Raw genomic sequence first — 20,124 nt, forward strand, 5'->3', positions numbered from 1 at the left:
GTTGAACACAACAACTCAAAATTGATAACACTTGTGTCCAATGATGTGAGGGCCCCATATACTGTAAGCTACTTCAGGATGAAGACCTGATCCAGTACAGAGAAATGATGCTGTGGCTGAGTTGTGCACTTCTCATTTCTATATTTTTGTACTTTATTTTTATGTAGGCCTACTGTATACAAGTGCTAAATGCACAAGATTTCTGTTTGTCTTTGTACTGTACAAGTGCTACGTGTAAATGCACAAGATTTCTGTTTTTTGTACTCCTTTTTTTTTTACTATGTACAAGTGCTAAATGCACAGGTTTTTTGTTTTGCAAGAGGAGAAGATGAGAGGCGACAGGGTGAAGAAAGAAAGGATGAGGGAGGGAGGGAGGGAGGGAGGGATGAACTGGGCAGAAAAAAAGAAGGAAGGAAAAGGGGATGAAATGGATGTGGAGAGGTACAGTAAGGAGGAGGGTGAAAGAAAGGGAAGGAGAGAAGTGCTACAGTGTAAATGCACAGGTTTTTTGTTTTGCAACATGCATTTAGCTACAGTGAACGATAAACATTTATTTCTACAGCTTCATGTGCTGAGCATTGTGTTTTCTATTTTTCTATGTTGTGTTTAGTGACTGCTCAGTAGTGTTTTTAATTTTGATTGACTCGGGGCACGATTGGGCAACAAAGTTCAGTTTTGGGCACAGATTGAACTGTTTTGAGGTGAAAGTTTGGTTTTGCAAGAAGAGTCTGAGGTTTTGTGAATGTAGCTTGAAAATTGGGGTTTGTGTTCACAGTTTAGAGAAAATGAGAGAAGCTTTCGAGAAATGTGTCTTAGCAATCGAGAAAAACTGTAAACAGTTTTTACATTTTAAAAACGTCTGAGACATCTTTGTTTAATTTCTCACTTTATTGTGAATGATTGGAGGTTTTAAACAGACCTTAGATCTGTTCTCCATGAATCAACCACTGCGGTGTTGAGGGTGGTCATTAAAACAAAACAAAACAAAACAATCAAACAAACAAAACACACAGTCCATGTGAAAACAGAAGCTGCCAAATCATCAGTTAGTCTAAATGTTACCATACGGTGTCTGCAGTTGCGTGCACAGACATTTTTGGGAGGTGCTCAGTGGAAAAAAGGGCACTTTGTGGGGCACGTCACATGAAAAGGCCGGCTGCATTGTTACAGCAGCGTGAGATTTTAAATTAAAACGAAACATTACAGGCACATGTTGCATGTAGGGTAATTGCATAGCCTATTTATTTCATTGTGTTAATAAAATAACCATATCAATTCAAAGAGACTATGCATTGGAAACAATTAGCAGTGCCATATTGTGCATTGTGTCTATAGAACAAATAACCTCTAGAAATCAACACATTTTAACACAGTATTGAAAAAAAAAAAGCGACTCATATTATGAGTCCCCCCCCCCCAAGGCTCTGACCGGAAGTGACGTTTGTGTGGGCGTTCCCTTGGACTACAGCACTGGAGAAGAGAGTAACGACACGCATTGGTCCAATGGAAGCGCCTCCTGATGGTGGAATATGGGTATTGCAAAAGCGCCCAGGAACTGACAACTCTGCATTGTTGGTGAATGAGCAAGTGTGGTATTTTCAATAATTTAAGGACATTTATAGACGTTAATAGCAGCATTGAGGATCCTTTACAGATAAACATTAACACATAGGCAAGTAAAAAAAACAACAACAACAACAACAACAACAAAAATCTACATTTTGTAATAAACAAATTATAAGTATAGGCTAATTTAATATGACCAAGACACATAAAAACAAAAACACGGCCGTTTTCATCAATTTACAAGCAAGTGGGCAACACACATACATTGGAGTGAATGAGTTTTCTGGGCGCTTTTGCAATACCCATATCCTGCCACTCGGGGCGCAAAACCCTTACCACGGGAGTCAATGGTGGTGTTGTTACTCTCTTTTCCAGTGCTCTACCTTGGATTTGTTGGGTGACGACGTGCACAAACCGGAAGAGAAGAGAGCCGAGCAGCGGGGAAGAGTTCGGGTCTCCTGCCAGGAACAACAAAAGAGTCTGAGTAAAATGTCTGAGGTGGAGTTTCTGAGAGGATTTGTTACCGAGAGACTCGCCGCCGCCTCCCAGGAAATCTTAGCGGCCGTGGACAAAGTCGTAGCCGGGTACGAGGCGGAGGCTTCGGGCTTCAGACAGGAGATCGAGCGGCAGAGGAACCTGCTGGATGTTCTCCTGCAGCCTCGAGTCGTCCTCAACAAAACCGGTTGGTGATTCAGTTTTAGATCATTTCACCTCAAAGTTGTGGTTTGAAGAGAAAGGAATGCGGTAAAGTGAGCCGCTGTTCAATTTCGGTTGCGCCTGAATTAGAGTAAATACGGTAGGCACGGTCTTTGTGCAAAGTGAAGGTCCTAAAAGATACATAAAACCCACGTGATGATGATGATGATGATGATCTTTATTATGGACTCTAAAATGGTCCACTCTCATACACAAAATCACAATAGGCAAAAAAAAAAAAAACATCGGTCCGTTCTGCTTCTCTCAGAAAATCTTTGTATTGGAGTCAATGAGGAGCAGAGACAGACGTGGCCGCACTCAGAGGCTGATTCTGTAAATTCTGTAAGTCTCTCTGATATTTTGAGCACATGGTGAGAGACAGAACAAGTTTGTCTACAATTTTCTGAAAAAAATATAGTGTAAATTGTGGCCGGTGTCCCGGGCCGAGCGTGGAAAGAGAAAAAGTCTGGAGTTTTTCTGGCCTCTCCCACTCTAACCGATGATGTCACGCACTCTGACACGAACATTCCGTGCAATACACACCCATTATAAACTCATAATTTCTCCAAAAATGATCATGGTCATTGATCATGGATTGATCAAAAACTATATGACCTATCAAAACGTGGAGTAATACGACAATACACAAGACTTGTGTCTACTGTTTAAAGTTTAAATGAAGTCTTTAGGTGAAAGTATGCCTGAGCAGTAGACGTTTGTTAAAGGGATAGTTCAACATTTTGGCAAATTGGCCCATTGCCATAATCGCTATAGTCATAGCAGTAGGTTCATTACCTTTAATTGTAGGTGTAAGCTATTTTCAGTACGGCGGAGCGCAGCAGCTGGCTGCTCAGAGCTACGCTATGGAGGCTAACGGAATTTCTTGGTTTCCCTCATTAAACTCATCAAATTCAACATCCCAAAACTCCACAGCGCTTTTGTAGACAAGTTGTGACCTGCACAACCACCACGCTATGAGATAATGACGGAACGATGCGAAACGGAGCCGTTTTCGAGGTAAGTACAGGGTAAATACGGAGACTGCTTGCTGAAAAACTGTCCCTGAACGCAACGCGCATCAGCGGTTTTGTATGAATTTACCTCGAAAACGGCTCCGTTTCGTATCGTTCCGTCATTATCTCATAGCGTGGTGGTTGTGCAGCTCACAACTTGTCTACAAAAGCGCTGTGGAGTTTTGGGATTTTGTATTTGATGAGTTTAATGAGGGAAACCAAGAAATTCCCTTAGCCTCCATAGCGTAGCTCTGAGCAGCCAGCTGCTGCGCTCCGCTGTACTAAAAATAGCTTACACCTACAATTAAAGGTAACGAACCTACTGCTATGACTATAGCAATTATGGCAATGGGCCAATTTGCCAAAATGTTGAACTATCCCTTTAAACTCCAATGACTGGTCTTTTTCGCTCTTTTTTTTCCGCCTGTCCCATTTACTTCAATGCAAAATTTTTGCGCAAAATTCGTAAACTGTTGAGAAAAGTAATAGCATACCGATCCCGATCAAGACGCACGTTTTGATATATAATTCGTGTCGGTAGCGAACCGAAAGTCGTCCGGAAGATGAAAAATAATACTAGAAAATTTCCTGTGGGGAAATTTTGAAAGAGCCACAGGGCTACTGCCGGTTTTGCCATCTCTATCAACATGGGAATCAAACCCACGATCTTAAGGTCAAGACAGAGCTGATCAGACAGACACATGATCATCTTTCTATAAGCACTGATATGGAGGAGCTGTAACCACATTAGGTTAACTGTGTGTGTGCGCGTGTGCGTGTGTGTGTGTGTGCGTGTGCGTGTGTGTGTGTGTCGGCAGACCTGCTGGAGGCTGCCGAGCCGGCCGCTCAGGAAAACAAAGCATCTGTACACACACTGAACAAAAACAGCGCTGTCCACGGTGCTGTAAAACTCGACCCTTGGACCGGCTATACAAGCCCTGATGCTCATATCATGGCCACACAACGATGGGACTTTAAGTTTCCATTCAGCACACAGTCAGGACACCCATAAACACTTCATTGTATCATGAAATACACTCTCACCAGGGGTGGAAAGACACTGTTGTTCATGATGTGTTTCGTTGTTTCTGCAGGTGATCAGCACCTGTTGACTGAAGCAGAGGATCCTCCTGAGTTGACCTCTAGTCTGGATCAGGAGAACCCAGAGAGTTTACATATTAAAGAAGAAGAGGAAGAACTATGGATCACTCCAGAGTTTCCCTTCACTTTGGTTCATGTGAAGAGTGAGGAGGAGGAGGAGAATCCTCAGTCCCTACAACCTCATCAAAGACAAACTGAGGCTGAGCCTCCATCCAGCAGCTCAGCTGAACAGATAGAGGCCGATGGAGACGACTGTGGAGGATCTGAACCAGCCAGGAACTCAGTTCAACATGAAGATCTTCAACCAGATCCAGATGATGAGGTCTCAGAGTCGTCCTCTGAGACTAAATACATTGATGACTGGAGAGAAACCAGAGAACCTTGGTCAGGTTTTAACAGTGAATCTGTTCATGTAAGTGATGAAGAACGTGACACTAGTAAGAAGTATCACCGCTGCTCAGAGTGTGGGAAAACATTTAGATCACCCTCGGTTTTGAAGATACACATGAGGATCCATACAGGAGAGAAAACTGTTGACTGTGCTACCTGTGGTAGACAATTTAGTCGAAGAAGTAGTCTTTATAGACATATGAGAATCCATACAAGAGAGAAACTATTTGACTCTGCAGCCGAGTCAAGTTTGAACAGTGAAGCTGTTCATGTCAGTGATGAAGAATGGTACACTGGTAAGAAGTCTCACCGCTGCTTAGAGTGTGGGAAAACATTTAGAAAACCCTGTGATTTGAAGACACACATGAGAATCCATACAGGAGAGAAACCATTTGACTGTGCTACCTGTGGTAAACAATTTAGTCTAAGTAGTAGTCTTTATAGACATATGAGAATCCATACAGGAGAGAAACCATTTGACTGTGCTACCTGTGGTAGACAATTTAATCAAAGAAGTAGTCTTTATAGACATATGACAATCCATACAGGAGAGAAACTATTTTACTGTGCACCTGAGTCAAGTTTGAACAGTGAAGCTGTTCATGTAAGTGATGGAGAATGTGACACTGGTAAGAAGTCTCGCTGTAAGAAGTCTCGCTGTAAGAAGTCTCGCTGTAAGAAGTCTCGAAGCTGCTCAGTGTGTGGGAAAATATTTAGCAGACGCTGGGATGTGAAGAGACACATGAGGATCCATACAGGAGAGAAACCATTTGATTGTGCTACCTGTGGTAAACGTTTTGGGCGTAAAGATGATCTTAAACTCCACATGAGGATCCATACAGGAGAGACACCATTTGACTGTGCACCTGGGTCAGGTTTGAACAGTGAAGCTGTTCATGTAAGTGATGGAGAATGTGACACTGGTAAGAAGTCTCGCTGTAAGAAGTCTAACCGCTGCTCAGAGTGTGGGAAAACATTTAGCAGACCCTCGGATTTGAAGATACACATGTGGATCCATACAGGAGAGAAACCATTTGATTGTGCTACCTGTGGTAAACGTTTTGGGCGTAAAGATGATCTTAAACTCCACATGAGGATCCATACAGGAGAGACACCATTTGACTGTGCACCTGGGTCAGGTTTGAACAGTGAAGCTGTTCATGTAAGTGATGGAGAATGTGACACTGGTAAGAAGTCTCGCTGTAAGAAGTCTAACCGCTGCTCAGAGTGTGGGAAAACATTTAGCAGACCCTCGGATTTGAAGATACACATGTGGATCCATACAGGAGAGAAACCATTTGACTGTGCACCTGAGTCAAGTTTGAACAGTGAAGCTGTTCATGTAAGTGATGGAGAATGTGACACTGGTAAGAAGTCTCGCTGTAAGAAGTCTCGCTTTAAGAAGTCTCGCTGTAAGAAGTGTCGCCACTGCTCAGAGTGTGGGAAAACATTTAGCAGACCCTCGGATTTGAAGATCCACATGAGGATCCATACAGGAGAGAAACCATTTGACTGTGTTACATGTGGTCAAACATTTAGACAACGACAGCATCTTCATAAACACATGAGGACCCATACAGGAGAGATACCATTTGATTGTCCACCTGGGTCAGGTTTGAACAGCGAATCTGCTCAGAGTGTGGGGAAACATCCATGGAGCTGGAGACTTTGGTGATTCACATGAAATCCCATAAAGGAGGGAAACTTCAGTTGGAGTTGGAGTACATGTAAGGCAGTAGGTAGTGTTAATGGGGAATTAAAATTTTTTTACAATCTATTCTGGGCCTTATTTCTAGCATAAAATATGATCATTTACTCACCCAGATAACTTTGATGTCATTACAAGTCATTCCAATGAAATTGGCTCATGCCGATGGCCGCGTATATCCATATAATGCGAGTGCATAGGGCAGCACAATGCAGCCTCTAAATGACACATTATCTGCAGCCAAATTCATTAATTTCACCAATATTTTGTTATGATAGGCTAGTGCTATTCCCCTCTGAGTCCGGGGTTAGCCGTTATCAACATCTGCGGTCTGTATGTTGATCTACTAACCTCTGACCTGGATGACGTCATCTCTGAGCACCAGGTCAGAGGTTAGTAGATCAACATACAGACCCCGGACCGTTCCCCCCCTGGGCATGACGATGTAGTTTGGCCGGCTAACGAGCACTTCAGACGGGTTGCTGAGGAGTTGCTGTGGAGCTCGCTGGAGCTTCACTTCTCCCAATGTCGGAGCAAACTTCTAAACAGCCGTCATTTTGATCAACTAACCGTATATTGTGGATCTAAACCCTGTAATGGAAATTTTTTGTGTTCATTTCTACTGTTTTGTGCTCTCTGTCTGATACAATAGAGAAATACATGTTGTGCATGTTCTCACTTAACATCACCTGATTCTTGTATTTGACGCCTGTTGCTGACCTTGGTGTACATTGTAATCTGTTTCAGCAAGATAAAGTTCACTTGTGGGGGGGTGTGACAGATTCTACAAAACTCCTCTGTTCAATGTATTTTTTGTTCCTTGCAGACTGCGTTGCACTCTGTTTGACTGAGAACCTTCTTTGCAAAGAATAAAACCCTTCAAAGACAGTCGATCTCAACATCTTTATTTCAGATCTTGCTGTCAGGATGAAAAAACAGGAAAACTGACATTGCGTTTTCGTTTATTCCAAGAGAGGACAAACAACGACGTTCCAGTTAACCATTTATTAAATTGGATCATCAAAGGAATCAGATGCAAAAAACTCTCCTGTTCAGGAAATCACAGTCTGCAAACGGTTAGCTGCAACCACCATCCCAAGAGAGCGAGAATTCTCTGTCATCTGCCCAAAACAAAGGCGTTACATTAATTCTTAATACTTCGTACTATGTGTGTGTAATTCATTCTTATTGGTCAAAAACAGGTGGGGAGTGGCTGTGGTTTAGACTTAGCCCTCCCTTCGTTGGTGCCCTCTGGCTGGCACAGGCTGGTCCCATCTGCCCAGCACACAAACCTCTGGGCTCTGGGCCTGAAACACAACAACATCCTCCCTACACTGACATAACTTTTCTGTCCCAGGTCTCTGAGAGTCCAAGGCCGTAATACAGATAATTAAAACTCTTCCTCACAATGTTTCATTCAGCAGGGCTCACAGACCTCTCATCCTCTCCTCCCTTTGGCCTTGGAGATGTTTTCTTTTCACTGTGGCTCTCTGTGCTCTCAACTTGCCTCTGAATGATCAAACAGGTTACTGGTACTCATTGCATTATATTATAACTCAATGTGTTAGTCAAAAATATAAGACACAATAGGTTAGTTAAAACATGAGACTAAACTTTAAAAGTGAATGCATAAACAGTTACATAAAGGCAAATGTTTCACACCACGCAGGATTAACTTGTTTGATTGGGTTAAATGAGTAAGTGCTCAATCTCATAAAACAATCATCAGTGAGATATATTCAGTGTTGATCAGTAATGTCAAAGTGGAGAATATAGTATGTGTGACTGTGTGCAGTTTTGCAGTCTCCAGTGTAGAGACACAGGTTCAGCTTTATCTCATCAGTCAGTAAAACATTGGTGTTCTGTTTTATTTATTAATCAGTAAGGCACAATATCAACTTCAGTTAGTAAAAGGCAAACATTCAGTGTTAAGACAGTTTTCACCCTAACAACTGTCACTTATCTTTCTGTGAAGAAATTAGACCAGAGGGCAAATCTGTTTTGCTTTTGAATGGTATCAACATACAAGACAAGAAATGTAACAATAAACATATTCATTCATTCACACATTCATTCTCCACAAGGAAAGTTTTATTTGAAATCTCATTTAGAAGACATAGACTGGGAAAAAGCATGGCTTTTACCTCACAAATACTGTATTCATAACAAAGTAAAAGAAACTCATTTCAAAATTCTTCACAAAATATATCCTGTTAACTGTATGGATTGTGGACAGCTCGTTTTTTGTGGGCATGCTGACTTTACTTTAAACCATCTGTTTTTTGAATAATGTCACAATGCAATTTTGGTCGGACTTGTGTTCATAGTATATCTTCCCCCATGTCAACATATCATACTGCTTTTCCCTTAAAGATGTTATATGTTATTATGAAAATAAGAACAAGTGTATTCAGTATTTAGTTTATCTTTTCATTTTATTTGGTAAATATTTTATTCACGAGCAAAAATTTTCAGCCTCCAAACCAACCTTTTCTCATTTTTTAATTTAATTCATTTCACTTTATAAAATCCCTAGCCTTAGTCAAAAACAAAAAGAATACAACATTTTTAGACAACTATGAAAAGATATTTGATATACCCCCTGGCATTTAATGAAATTTATGATAACAGAGATTATTACACACATACATCTATGTATTGACATGACAATGTTTATTTATTCATTTATTTATTGATTTTTTTTTTTAATGAGATCCTTGCTGTATTTATTTTTTCTATTCATTGTTTTTTTTTATGTGATAAAGCTCTCATGTGTTGTCTTAAAAGAAGAAGAAAAAAAATCTTCCTTTTACAGTCTATGGGCGTGCCCAAACGGGAAGAGAGTCGAGCAGCGGGGAACGGTTTAGGCACCGTCTTTGGTTCAGGTCTCCTGGCTGCCAGGAACAGCAAAGACTTTGAGTAAAATGTCTGAGGTGGAGTTTCTGAGAGGATTTGTTACCGAGAGACTCGCCGCCGCCTCCCAGGAAATCTTAGCGGCCGTGGACAGAGTCGTAGCCGGGTACGAGGCGGAGGCTTCGGGCTTCAGACAGGAGATCGAGCGGCAGAGGAACCTGCTGGATGTTCTCCTGCAGCCTCGAGTCTTCCTCAACGAAACCGGTTGGTGATTCAGTTTTACATCATTTCACCTCAAAGTTGTGGTTTGTAGAGAAAGAGGTCACGTTGTACTACATTTATCTTGGTAAAATGAGCCGCTGTTTGATTTCCGTTGCGCCCGATCTAGAGTAAATACGGTAGGCTCAGTCCTTGAGCAAAGTGAAGGTCCTAAAAGATACATAAAGCCTATGTGATTTTGCTGATATTTGTTATTTACGAAGATTGAGCGTTTAACTCGTCTTTAATTGTCTTTTGCAAATTCTTCCTGTTAGTTAAACTGTCTCTGTTTGGGGCTTTGTACTTAGGGTTGAGAATCTTTGTCATCTCCCTACAAAATATACAGTATGGGAATGAATGACTGAGTGAAACATCTGTTGGAGAAAAACATGCAACTTTACATTCTCTGACTTGGTATACATTTGAACACATTCTCCACCTACCGAAATTCGGGGGCATCTACTGTGTCAAATTGGTGTAAGCCTTTTACCACAAACTGTGACATTCGTCTATGGCCTGGGTCATTTTACGCTTCCCTGCCTTGGTGAAAAGTGAAGCTAGAGGTAAACGCGAACTGGAGCGAATATTGCCAGCCTCTGAGCCAGTCAGACTCTCGTCATGGTCATCTTCTAAATGTAATGCAATGATGAGAAATACAGTTCATATGATTAAAATATGTTGAGAAGATGCATAATTCAATAATATAGGGGTTTTCTGTTGATCTGAGAGCAAGCAGTCAGAGCTTGATAGCTGGAGAAGCAAACGGTTTTCTTACCTGCTTTTTAGGTTCCGGGCTGCTCTTCTTTCGAGGAAGTCATACTTCCCATGGGTGAAAACTCACCAAACTTAACTTTGCAGAAATGTCCGGCCCCATTACTCAACTCCAAGGACATGTGCCCCCCTCCCCCTCCTGGGGGGGCCACAATAAGCGTTTAAATTTAAAAACTTTAAAAATTCCTACAAAGTCAACGGTACATGCTTCAGTGCTGAAACTTCACCAACCTGTAGCCCCAATACTGCTGAAACTTTTGTCAACTTAAACTCATTACAAATTATGAAGTCCATCACTCTGTTTTTTTCAAAAACTGTAAAACTTATAAAATGAATCTCCTCCTACAATTTTTTTTTTTTGATTGATCAAAAATTGAGCCTACAATCCATCAAAACGTTTGACTGTAAACAGTATAGACTATCCAATTCCAGCTAAATACATTTTCAATCTTCCTGAAAAAAATTGAGAATATTTTGGAGTCATGGTTGGTGAAGTTTGGCAAATATCAGAATTTTATCTCAAAAACTGAATTTTTGAGAACATTTTGAATTCTTCTCTCATTGGAACAACTGCAGTCAATGTAAGAGTGGCATTTTGAAACATTCACATTTTCTCTTATGAACCAAAACACTTATGGTTAAAAACAAATCACCAACATGTCCATGCTGTCAAGATGCAATTTATGTATTGTGAGATTTCTGTTTAGATAACAGAATTTCTGACATTTTGACCATTTTTAAATCTGCCTTGACAAAGAGCAGCCTGGACAGCGACTCCCAGAGTCTATTTGAGAAGCCACACACCAATTCTGATTACCAGCCAATTAGCTCAGTGAGTTTGGCACTGGATCATGGTTCCAGAGGTTGTGAGTTCAAGTCCAACATTGGAGAAAGATTTGTATATTTTTTTTCCTTCACTCTGTTTTTTCAAAGACCAATTATGCTTTTCCAGCTTTTCAGACTCATAATGATCATTACTATCCTGTCTTCCTATTCCCGTTTGTTGCTCAATTGCCAAAATTTGCCAAAAATAGCCTGGAACCGACCCATGGCTGCGCAGCAGCTATAATTAATAGTTAGTTGCTACAAGTGTGTTAGCCAGCCACTTTCTTTTGTAATTTTGTGGAATAAAACTGAAGATTTTTTATATTTTTTCTTCACAACAAAAACGTTTCCAGAGTGGATTTTGTTGACCTGCACAGCTGGGCTAGCTACAGACACTGCCTGTGGAATGCAACTTCTTGCTAGCAATAGACTGTTGAGTAAGCCACTGCAAGATCTCAAGCTATTTAAACCTCTACATTACCCAAGGACACTTCAACATGCAGACAGGGAGAGCCGGGAATCAGTCCACTGACCTTCCGGTTAGTGAACGACCCGCTCTACCACCTGAGGCCACAGTAAAAAGTAGTTCCGAGACTTCCGGCCAATCAGAGGCTCATAGCAGGAGCAAAATTCCTTCAGCTCAGACTAGCGTCCACTGAGAAGATCATTGGGGTTCATAGAGACACCAGTTATATGAGTGACAGTATGAAGACACTGTTGTTCACGATGTGTTTCATTGTTTCTGCAGGTGATCAGCACCTGTTGATGACTGAAGCAGAGGATCCTCCTGAGTTGACCTCTAGTCTGGATCAGGAGAACCCAGAGAGTTTACATCTTAAAGAAGAAACGGAGGAACTATCGACCACTCTTGAGTTTCCCTTCACTTCTGTTCATGTGAAGAGTGAGGATGAGGAGAAGAAACCTCAGTCTCTACAACCTCATCAAAGACAAACTGAGGCAGAGCCTCCGTCCTGCAGCTCAGCTGAACAGATAGAGGCCGATGGAGACGACTGTGGAGGATCTGAACCAGCCAGGAACTCAGTTCAACATGAAGATCTTCAACCAGATCCAGATTATGAGGTCTCAGAGTTGTCCTGTGAGACTGAAGACAGTGATGATGACTGGAGAGAAACCAGAGCAACTGAGGCAGGTTTGAACAGTGAAGTTGTTCATGTAAGTGATGAAGAATGTGACACTGGTAAGAAGTCTCGCTGTAAGAAGTCTTGCTGCTGCTGCTCAGAGTGTGGGAAAACATTTAGCACAACCAGAGCTTTGAAAATGCACATGAGGATCCATACAGGAGAGAAACCATTTGACTGTGCTACCTGTGGCAAAAAATTTAGTCAAAGAGGTAGTCTTAAAGACCACATGAGGATCCATACAGGAGAGAAACCATTTGACTGTGCTACCTGTGGCAAAAAATTTAGTCAAAGAGGTAGTCTTAAAGACCACGTGAGGATCCATACAGGAGAGAAACCATTTGACTGTGCTACCTGTGGCAAAACATTTAGTCAAAGAGGTAGTCTTAAAGACCACGTGAGGATCCACACAGGAGAGAAACCACTTGAATGTCCTACCTGTGGTAAAACATTTAATCAAAGAAGTCATCATAAACTTCACATGAGCATCCATACAGGAGAGAAACCATTTGACTGTGCTACATGTGGTAAGACATTTAGTCAAAGAAGTCATCATAAACTTCACATGAGGATCCATACAGGAGAGAAACCATTTGACTGTGCTACCTGTGGTAAGACATTTAGTCAAAGAAGTCATCATAAAATTCACATGAGGATCCATACAGGAGAGAAACCATTTGACTGTGCTGCCTGTGGTAAAACATTTAGACATAGACATAATCTTAAAATCCACATGAGGATCCATACAGGAGAGAAACCATTTGAATGTCCTACCTGTGGGGAACATTTTAGACATCGAGCAACTTTTAATGTGCACTTGAGACACCACACACAGGATAAACCATTTAGTTGAGCTATTTGTGGGAAAGGATTTACCCAGAAGACAAAACTTTTGGTTCACACAAAAGTCCATTCAAAAGTGAAGCCATTTGGTTGCAGTGTTTGTGGGAAAACATTTATGGAACTGGAGAATTTGGCGACACACATGAAATCCCATAAAGGAGGGATGAGCAGCACATAAACCATTTTCTTGTAGTGTGTGTGGAGTACATGTAAGGCAGTAGGTAGAGTTAAGACACCTTAAATCATTTAGTTGCAGTTTTGTGATGAGACATTTTGTCAACAGGAAGATCTTTACGTGTTCACAAGAATCCATGAAGGAAAGTAAACGTACAGTACAAGTTTTTGTGACCGTCATTTCTCTGATGTTTCTTGCAAGAAGAGACGTATGAGCAGGGATGCACCGATGCCACTTTTTTTCAAACCGATACGATACCGATACTTGGATCTGAGTACTTGCCGATACCGAGTACCGATGCCGATCCTTCTACCACAACAAAAAAAACAAACGATTAGGCAAAATGCAATGAATTGGTAGACAGGTTTTATTTTCTTCTCTGTTTGTTACAACAAATAATGATACATATTAATAAATGACTGTAAAATTAACATTTCAAGTGAAAATAAACATTTTCTGTGAAATCATTGCTGAGTTTCCGCATTTTAATCAAACAAAATATCAATTAACTATTTGGCACTGTCTTCAGCTTTTAGATTTGACAAAACATGAATTAACCTATTGCAGAATATCCACATTTGAATCAAACAAAATATTAAACTTCAGTCAGAATGCAATGGTGTGGTCTCTGAACTAAGCTTTTTTTGAGAAAGTGAGAGGCAGGTTCTTTTTGAAGAACAGAATCATCTCTGCTTGATCAGCTGTGAGCCTGTTTCTGCTTTCACTCACAATGTGTGACACTGCGCTGAACAACCTTTCACTGTCAACACTCTTGTTAACATTTCCCACATTCTGTGTCATAAACTATAAACTGTTTTCTTGTATGTAACAACATCTATTGCACGTCTGTCCGTCCTGGGTGAGGGATCCCTCCTCTGTTGCTCACCCTGAGGTTTCTCCAATGTTTCCCTGTTAAAAGGGTTTTCCATGGAGTTTTTCCTCAGTCGATGTGAGGGCCTAAGGGCAGAGGATGTTGTTGTGATGACATGTAAAGTCCTTTGAGACAAACTGTTTGTAAAAACGGGCTATACAAATAAAATTGCCTTGCCTTGCCTTGCCTAGTGCAAGGTGCTGAAAGGTATCTGCCCGCCAGTTTAGCCAGAGTTGGGAACCGCACTTTATTAACCACCCAGTATTGTAGTAGTAAATCGCGGCCTCTCCAAGATGTGTCTCTACTTGTACACTTGAACCTACTGCAGCTGTGCCCACTGATGCCTGCTCATCTGCAATTTCATCGAATATGCTGTCTAGACTGCTAGTGGTCTGGTCCGTGTGTGGTTTTCTTGAAGGTGGTTCATTCAGGTCATGATCCTGCTGCTCGTCCAGTTCTCCAGGCAACCTCAGCAGCTCAAGTTTCAGCACCTCTTTGGCATTTTCAGCAGTGGTAGCACTGGAGAAAAAACGATTTTTGTACCTAAAACAGAGAAAGAAAAAAAAATAGCTGAAAAAATGTTTGCTATTTTAGCACAGTCACACACAATTACAAGCACAGTCACAGTTACAGTCACTCAGTTGCACACACACACACAGAGTCACAGTTACAATCACATACAGTCACACACAGTTACTGTCACATCACCTGGGACTGAGTAGCGTTGCGATGCTGTAGAGTGGGTTTGCCTCCACATCAGTGAATCGCTTCCTGACAGCTGCAGCCAAGGTTCCCTTCATCGTTTTGACCCCATGGTCTTCGTCAGTCTCCCAAATCTGTGCAGCACAGTGACTGCTGGAATGACAGCTATAGCCTGTTTTATACAAGCATTAGCACAGCTCTGTCCACGACAAGGTCCTGGTACCGAGAAGGTGCTCTTCTGTTCCGGCCAGGAAAGAAAAGGTTTGTTTTCCCTTCAAGGGAAAATTGAATATGGGCCGAAGTTTTATTTACATGATTTAACTGAGTGACATCTTTTATTGTTCGTGTAGCACCTGTACACACAGACACACACTGCACAAAAACAGCGTTGTCCACAGGGCTGTGACACGCGACCCCTGGACCGGCCCTGGACCGACTTACAACGTTTTCAAGGTGCAGCGCGGGAAATATAATCCGCCGGCTCTGCGTGTTGCAAAGAGCTGACGGATGTCAGAGCCGGTGGAATTTGCTCTCTTTTGTTTTTTAGTCTCCTCAGACAAAACTTGCAGCTTCTGCCATGATAGTGGTAATCTGCGTTTGCATCGACTTCCGTCTTTTTAACGAATGAGGAAAGGGGGAAGTGTCTACCGTAAAGCAGTCAGCACATTTGTAGAGTTTTGTGTGGAGGGGTTCCTACCATCCATCTCGAAGCTGCTAGTGCCAGTGAAAGCGATACAGACTCCTCAGCCCATGACAGAGGTGTCATTCAACCTGTTGTAAGTTGATGTAAGTACCATCACAAAAGTACTGAAAATATTATGTGAAGGTTGAAAGTTCCTTACTGTTGGTTTAATAAAGAAATTGAGGGTCCATTCATAATAAATTGGAATACAATTTTCCCTGAAGTTTTGGGATTAAACGAGCTGCACTGCAAAAACTCAAAATCTTACCAAGAATATTTTAGTCAAAATGTCATTTCTAGTCAAGACAAATGTCCTTATACTTAAAATAAGACTCATCACATTAAAAAGGAGCTTGTTTTTAGACACATTTTCCTTCTTTCAAGCATATTTTCACTTGAAATAAGTAGAGAAATCTGATAGTGGAGCAAGTTTTTCTTTCTTAGCCTATTACAAGCACAAAAAAAAACTTGTTTTCACTGGCAGATTTTCTTGTGAAAATTTGTTTGAAACAAGTAGAAATAATGTTAATCTTTAGGTGATGGGTCGTCTTATTTTAAGTGGAAAGAGGTTAGTTTTGACTAGAAATGAGGCATTAATTTGTGACAAGAAGTAAGACAAATATTCTTAGAAAGATTTTGAGTTTTGCTTCAGTCACATTCAAAACACAGCAGTGTGTAGCAGTGGCTTTGACGCAATTTATGCATGGTGAGTCCATCTCCTTAGTGTTACAGTGTAGTAAATAACGAGTTGTGTATAGTTGTAATGAAAATCAATCATGAATGAAAGGTGGCCTAACCTGCTTGTTTAAAATGTCAGATGCCAAAAATAACTGACTTGATGTAAAGCCACTCGATGGACAGTTGATTTTTCTCCCTTTATAAAACACACAGCTCTAACCGGAAGTTACGTTTTGTGGGCGTCCCTTCGGCTGCCGACGTGACGTGCACAAACGGGAAGAGAGTCGAGCAGCGGGAAACAAACAGCTCGGGTCCCCTGGCTGCCAGGAACAACAAAGATTTGAGTAAAATGTCTGAGGTGGAGTTTCTGAGAGGATTTGTTACCGAGAGACTCGCCGCCGCCTCCCAGGAAATCTTAGCGGCCGTGGACAGAGTCGTAGCCGGACACGAGGCGGAGGCTTCGGGCTTGAAGGTTGTTTTTTCTTGTCCGAGCTATTAGCTTAGCTTAGCTTAGCTTAGCTTAGCTTAGCTTAGCTCATACGGCAATTTTAGCAGCGTGGTTGGGTGGGTAAGTTACTGGGGCTGTCCCATTCCTCCACACTTGACTCAGTGCGCTTGGCCCGGCTTGGCCACGCACACACTTTGGTGACGTTTTGCCGGCGTAACGTACATTTGCGTATAGTGTGCAAGCATGGATTAAGTGGCCAAGCGTGTGGGGGGATATTTAAGAGCAATCGGGACACACTTGACAAGTGCAGCCTGTGCCATTGCGCACAGTAGCACAACAACACACACACACAGCACCGGTTTTAATAAACAGTGCTGCTGTTCTCAAACTCCGTGTTAAGAACTTTGTTGCCTTGTTTGTTTGTACAACACACACATTTATTCATTCATTCATCCATTCTTTTCTTCCAGATGCATCCTTCTATATTAAAAGAGGGCGACAGCCTGATCTACTCCGTGTTGCCGTCTGGTTTTGGGTGTCCTCTCTGCCCCTCATTCAACACAAAACGTGAGAGCGTCATCCACAGGCACCTTCGGAATCATGTGGCAAATGCAGTGCATTTCAATGGTATGGCCATGATTACATATATTATTTAGATCATATGCCTGTACATGTCATTTTGAATGATACTTGTGTTTTTGCATGTCTAAGGTAATGTTTTAACCAGTCTTACACTGGGTTGCACTCCTTTGATGTCTGATAAGTTTATCAAAGAAAGCAAGTTACTCTCAAGAGATTCCTACTTGTAGCACTCCGTGGAGAAGTTTCACTTTTTGAAATGGACATACCGGTAACTGTTTATAATGAGGAAAAACACATCTGTATTATACTCTATATAGGATGTTTTCTCATATGATTTTCTTTTACGGCTAATTATTCTTTATTTTTAGGAAATATCATCTGCAGATGTAATCTGCAGTGCAGAAATGGAGGACATTTCCATTGTCCATTTTGTTGTTCAACAATAATTCGGAAAGAGGCCATTACCACACATGTCGCAGACTGTCAAAACAAATGTGATGTGCCCCAGCTCACACCGGTTTCACCCTCTCAACCATCAGTTCCACCCTCTCAACCGCCCTTATCAGAGACCCACCCTACTGTGTCATCATCAATGAGTGTGGACCATTTATATTCACTGCCAGCTTTGGTTTCAGCCATTGAAATGGACCATTCCTACACAATAGCATCCCCAAAAACCCCTGCTGTTGAGCCAGAAGAGCCAGATCACCCTCAGTCACCCCCAGCTACAACTTCAGAGGAGCCCATTGCTGCAGAGGAACAAGTCACTGAGGATGTGCTACCAACCCATGTAAAGTGCCCACACTGCCCAGTTGTCCTGTACAAGAGGAATTTGTTTTTACATATCCAAAGAAAACATGGCAAAGCAAAAGACATAACGGCACAATCCCACTTACGAAGTACATCGGTTGATCAAAGTAATGGCCTTTACACACTAAAAACTGTTGGGTTGAAAAATAACCCAACCTTAACCCAACTGCTGATCAACATAGGGACAGAACATGCGCTGGGTTGTTTCGACCCAAGTGCTGGGTTCCCCCGTTTAACCCAGAAAGTTGGGTTGTTCATTTGACCCAACTAGTGAGTTAAATGAACTCTATTGCTGGGTTAAAATGACCCACGTGCTGGGTTATATCCTGCCCCATTGCCCTGCTACTTTTACTTTTTTAATTGATAATATTAATAATAAATATTATAAATAATTGATAATCAGATTCTATTATATGACTATCTAATATTAATACAAAATATATTATAATCATTATTGTTGCTGTTGTAATTTCCCATAATCATACAAACACACACCATACACACATAGGCCACTGTTAACTTAAATTTATTGGCAGTTTAACAAATTTTACACCAGCACAGGTGCACAGGCTGAATGAACACAAATAGGTAACAATGCTCAGTTTGCAGGTTCTCTCTCACACACACAGATCTTGCAGTAGTGGGTCTGAAGACTTGTCCTCCTCTCCTGTAGATGGATGGAGGAAGCAGAGCTGGCAGGACCTTCAGCACCCTCTCACCTTTAACAACTAAACAAAAGAAAATGCACAAGTTCAATTAACATGAAATAGTTTCTATAACAATTGATATTTCTCAAACAGTAGTTGTTTGACTGGAATACCTGGTAAAAGGAAAATACACACTCCACTCGCTTTTTACACAGCTTGTGCAGCAACACAGCTACGCTGCACGCATTGTCGCTCCCGAGTCAAATTGTTAAGACTAAAAAGTTCAGTGATTGTTTCTCTAACGTAATTTGATATCAGGGCGTTCAGGATGTTTTACTCCGTGAGCCGAATTATCTGTAGCCGTATCCCCCTCTCCCACACCCGATGCTTAAAAGCAGTAAAAGCACGACTAAAGCAGTTTCGTGTTAAAAACCAGTGTTTACTTGACGCTGTTTGGCGGACACAGACAGGCCGTCTGCAGGGCTGGAGCCGAGCTGCTGCTAACCACTGCTCAGCTTGTTTCTCTGATAGCCTCAGAGCCACACGCTCGAGGGGTTTTTAACGTGAGCCGAATTATCCGCAGAGGTCTCCTCTTCTCCACAACACACAGACCCGGTGATTAACACCCGATAAAACGGGAAATAACGCAGTTTGAAGTGAAAACTCACCGTTTCTCCAACGCCGTTCGGCAGACAGCTGGGCTTCACGGAGGGGCTGCGAGTCTCCTGTTTGTCTCTCAGGTAAAAAAAAAAAAAAAAAGAAGAAGAAGAAGAAAAAACACTGATTAAAACATAAATAATAATAATAACAATACAGTAATGTTGATAAAGTACAGTCGGTTTAAAACGTTGTGTCCTCCCTCTTAAAGTAATGTTAACGTTACCTTGATTGATCACCCTCAGTTAACCGTTACTCCTGGGTTTAACGGCTCTGCTGGAGCTCGTCAGCTCGTTAACTGTGGCTAGCCTTAGCTACTGCTAACGACAGCTAGCTGCCAGCTACTGTTACACAAATATGAAGATATAAAATGTCCAATGGCACATTACAGCCAGATGAACAATAAACCCGGAGACTACTGCATATTAAATTGCAAAATTCAAAAAGGCTAATGTTATAGAATTGTAAGTTGGCTAACGTTGGCAAGCATCTAGGAAAATCTAGCCTAACTTCCCAGAAAACAACAACAACATTACCCCCCCTTTTGATCCAAGAGTGTGAAATGATATTGAGATCATCATGCTATTACCACAACCGATCAAGACTATAGGAAAATTATTATTTATATTAACCTACCAGAAAATCCTGATGTGTCTGGTCCAACTGCTCACAGAAAGATCCAGAAAGTTCGACAAAGGATGAGCGGGAA

At 41.6% G+C, this 20,124-nt stretch overlaps 1 protein-coding gene, 1 long non-coding RNA gene and 1 pseudogene across 2 annotated transcripts; 2 read left to right on the plus strand and 1 right to left on the minus strand.

Moving 5' to 3' along the window:
• Positions 1-5,298: 5,298 nt before the first annotated feature.
• On the plus strand, positions 5,299-7,325 carry LOC146968673 (uncharacterized). The gene is made up of 5 exons (XM_085759296.1): positions 5,299-5,641; positions 5,729-5,905; positions 5,993-6,085; positions 6,203-6,374; positions 7,301-7,325. The coding sequence occupies exons 1-5, from the start codon at positions 5,299-5,301 to the stop codon at positions 7,323-7,325; spliced, it is 810 nt and encodes a 269-aa protein (XP_085615422.1).
• A 5,125-nt stretch (positions 7,326-12,450) lies between these two features.
• On the plus strand, positions 12,451-13,341 carry LOC146968674 (uncharacterized; annotated as a pseudogene).
• Positions 13,342-18,621: 5,280 nt separating this feature from the next.
• Positions 18,622-20,124, minus strand: LOC146968675 (uncharacterized). Its single transcript, XR_015038215.1, has 3 exons — positions 20,048-20,124; positions 19,427-19,493; positions 18,622-18,839 (listed from the first exon to the last, which is right to left on the minus strand). It is a non-coding gene; the product is annotated as an uncharacterized LOC146968675 (long non-coding RNA).

This window comes from Trachurus japonicus, chromosome 18, assembly GCF_045865225.1.
Source record: "Trachurus japonicus isolate A0001 chromosome 18, Traja_1.0".
Taxonomy (NCBI): Eukaryota; Metazoa; Chordata; class Actinopteri; order Carangiformes; family Carangidae; genus Trachurus; species Trachurus japonicus.

Excerpts from the sequence above, each read along its gene's own strand:
- LOC146968673 (XM_085759296.1), top strand. The coding sequence starts at position 5,299 with ATGACAATCCATACAGGAGAGAAACTATTTTACTGTGCACCTGAGTCA. Across the intron at positions 5,642-5,728 it reads TGACTGTGCACCTGGGTCAG|AGTGTGGGAAAACATTTAGC; the intron begins GTTTGAACAGTG and ends ACCGCTGCTCAG. Across the intron at positions 6,375-7,300 it reads CCATTTGATTGTCCACCTGG|ACTGCGTTGCACTCTGTTTG; the intron begins GTCAGGTTTGAA and ends TGTTCCTTGCAG.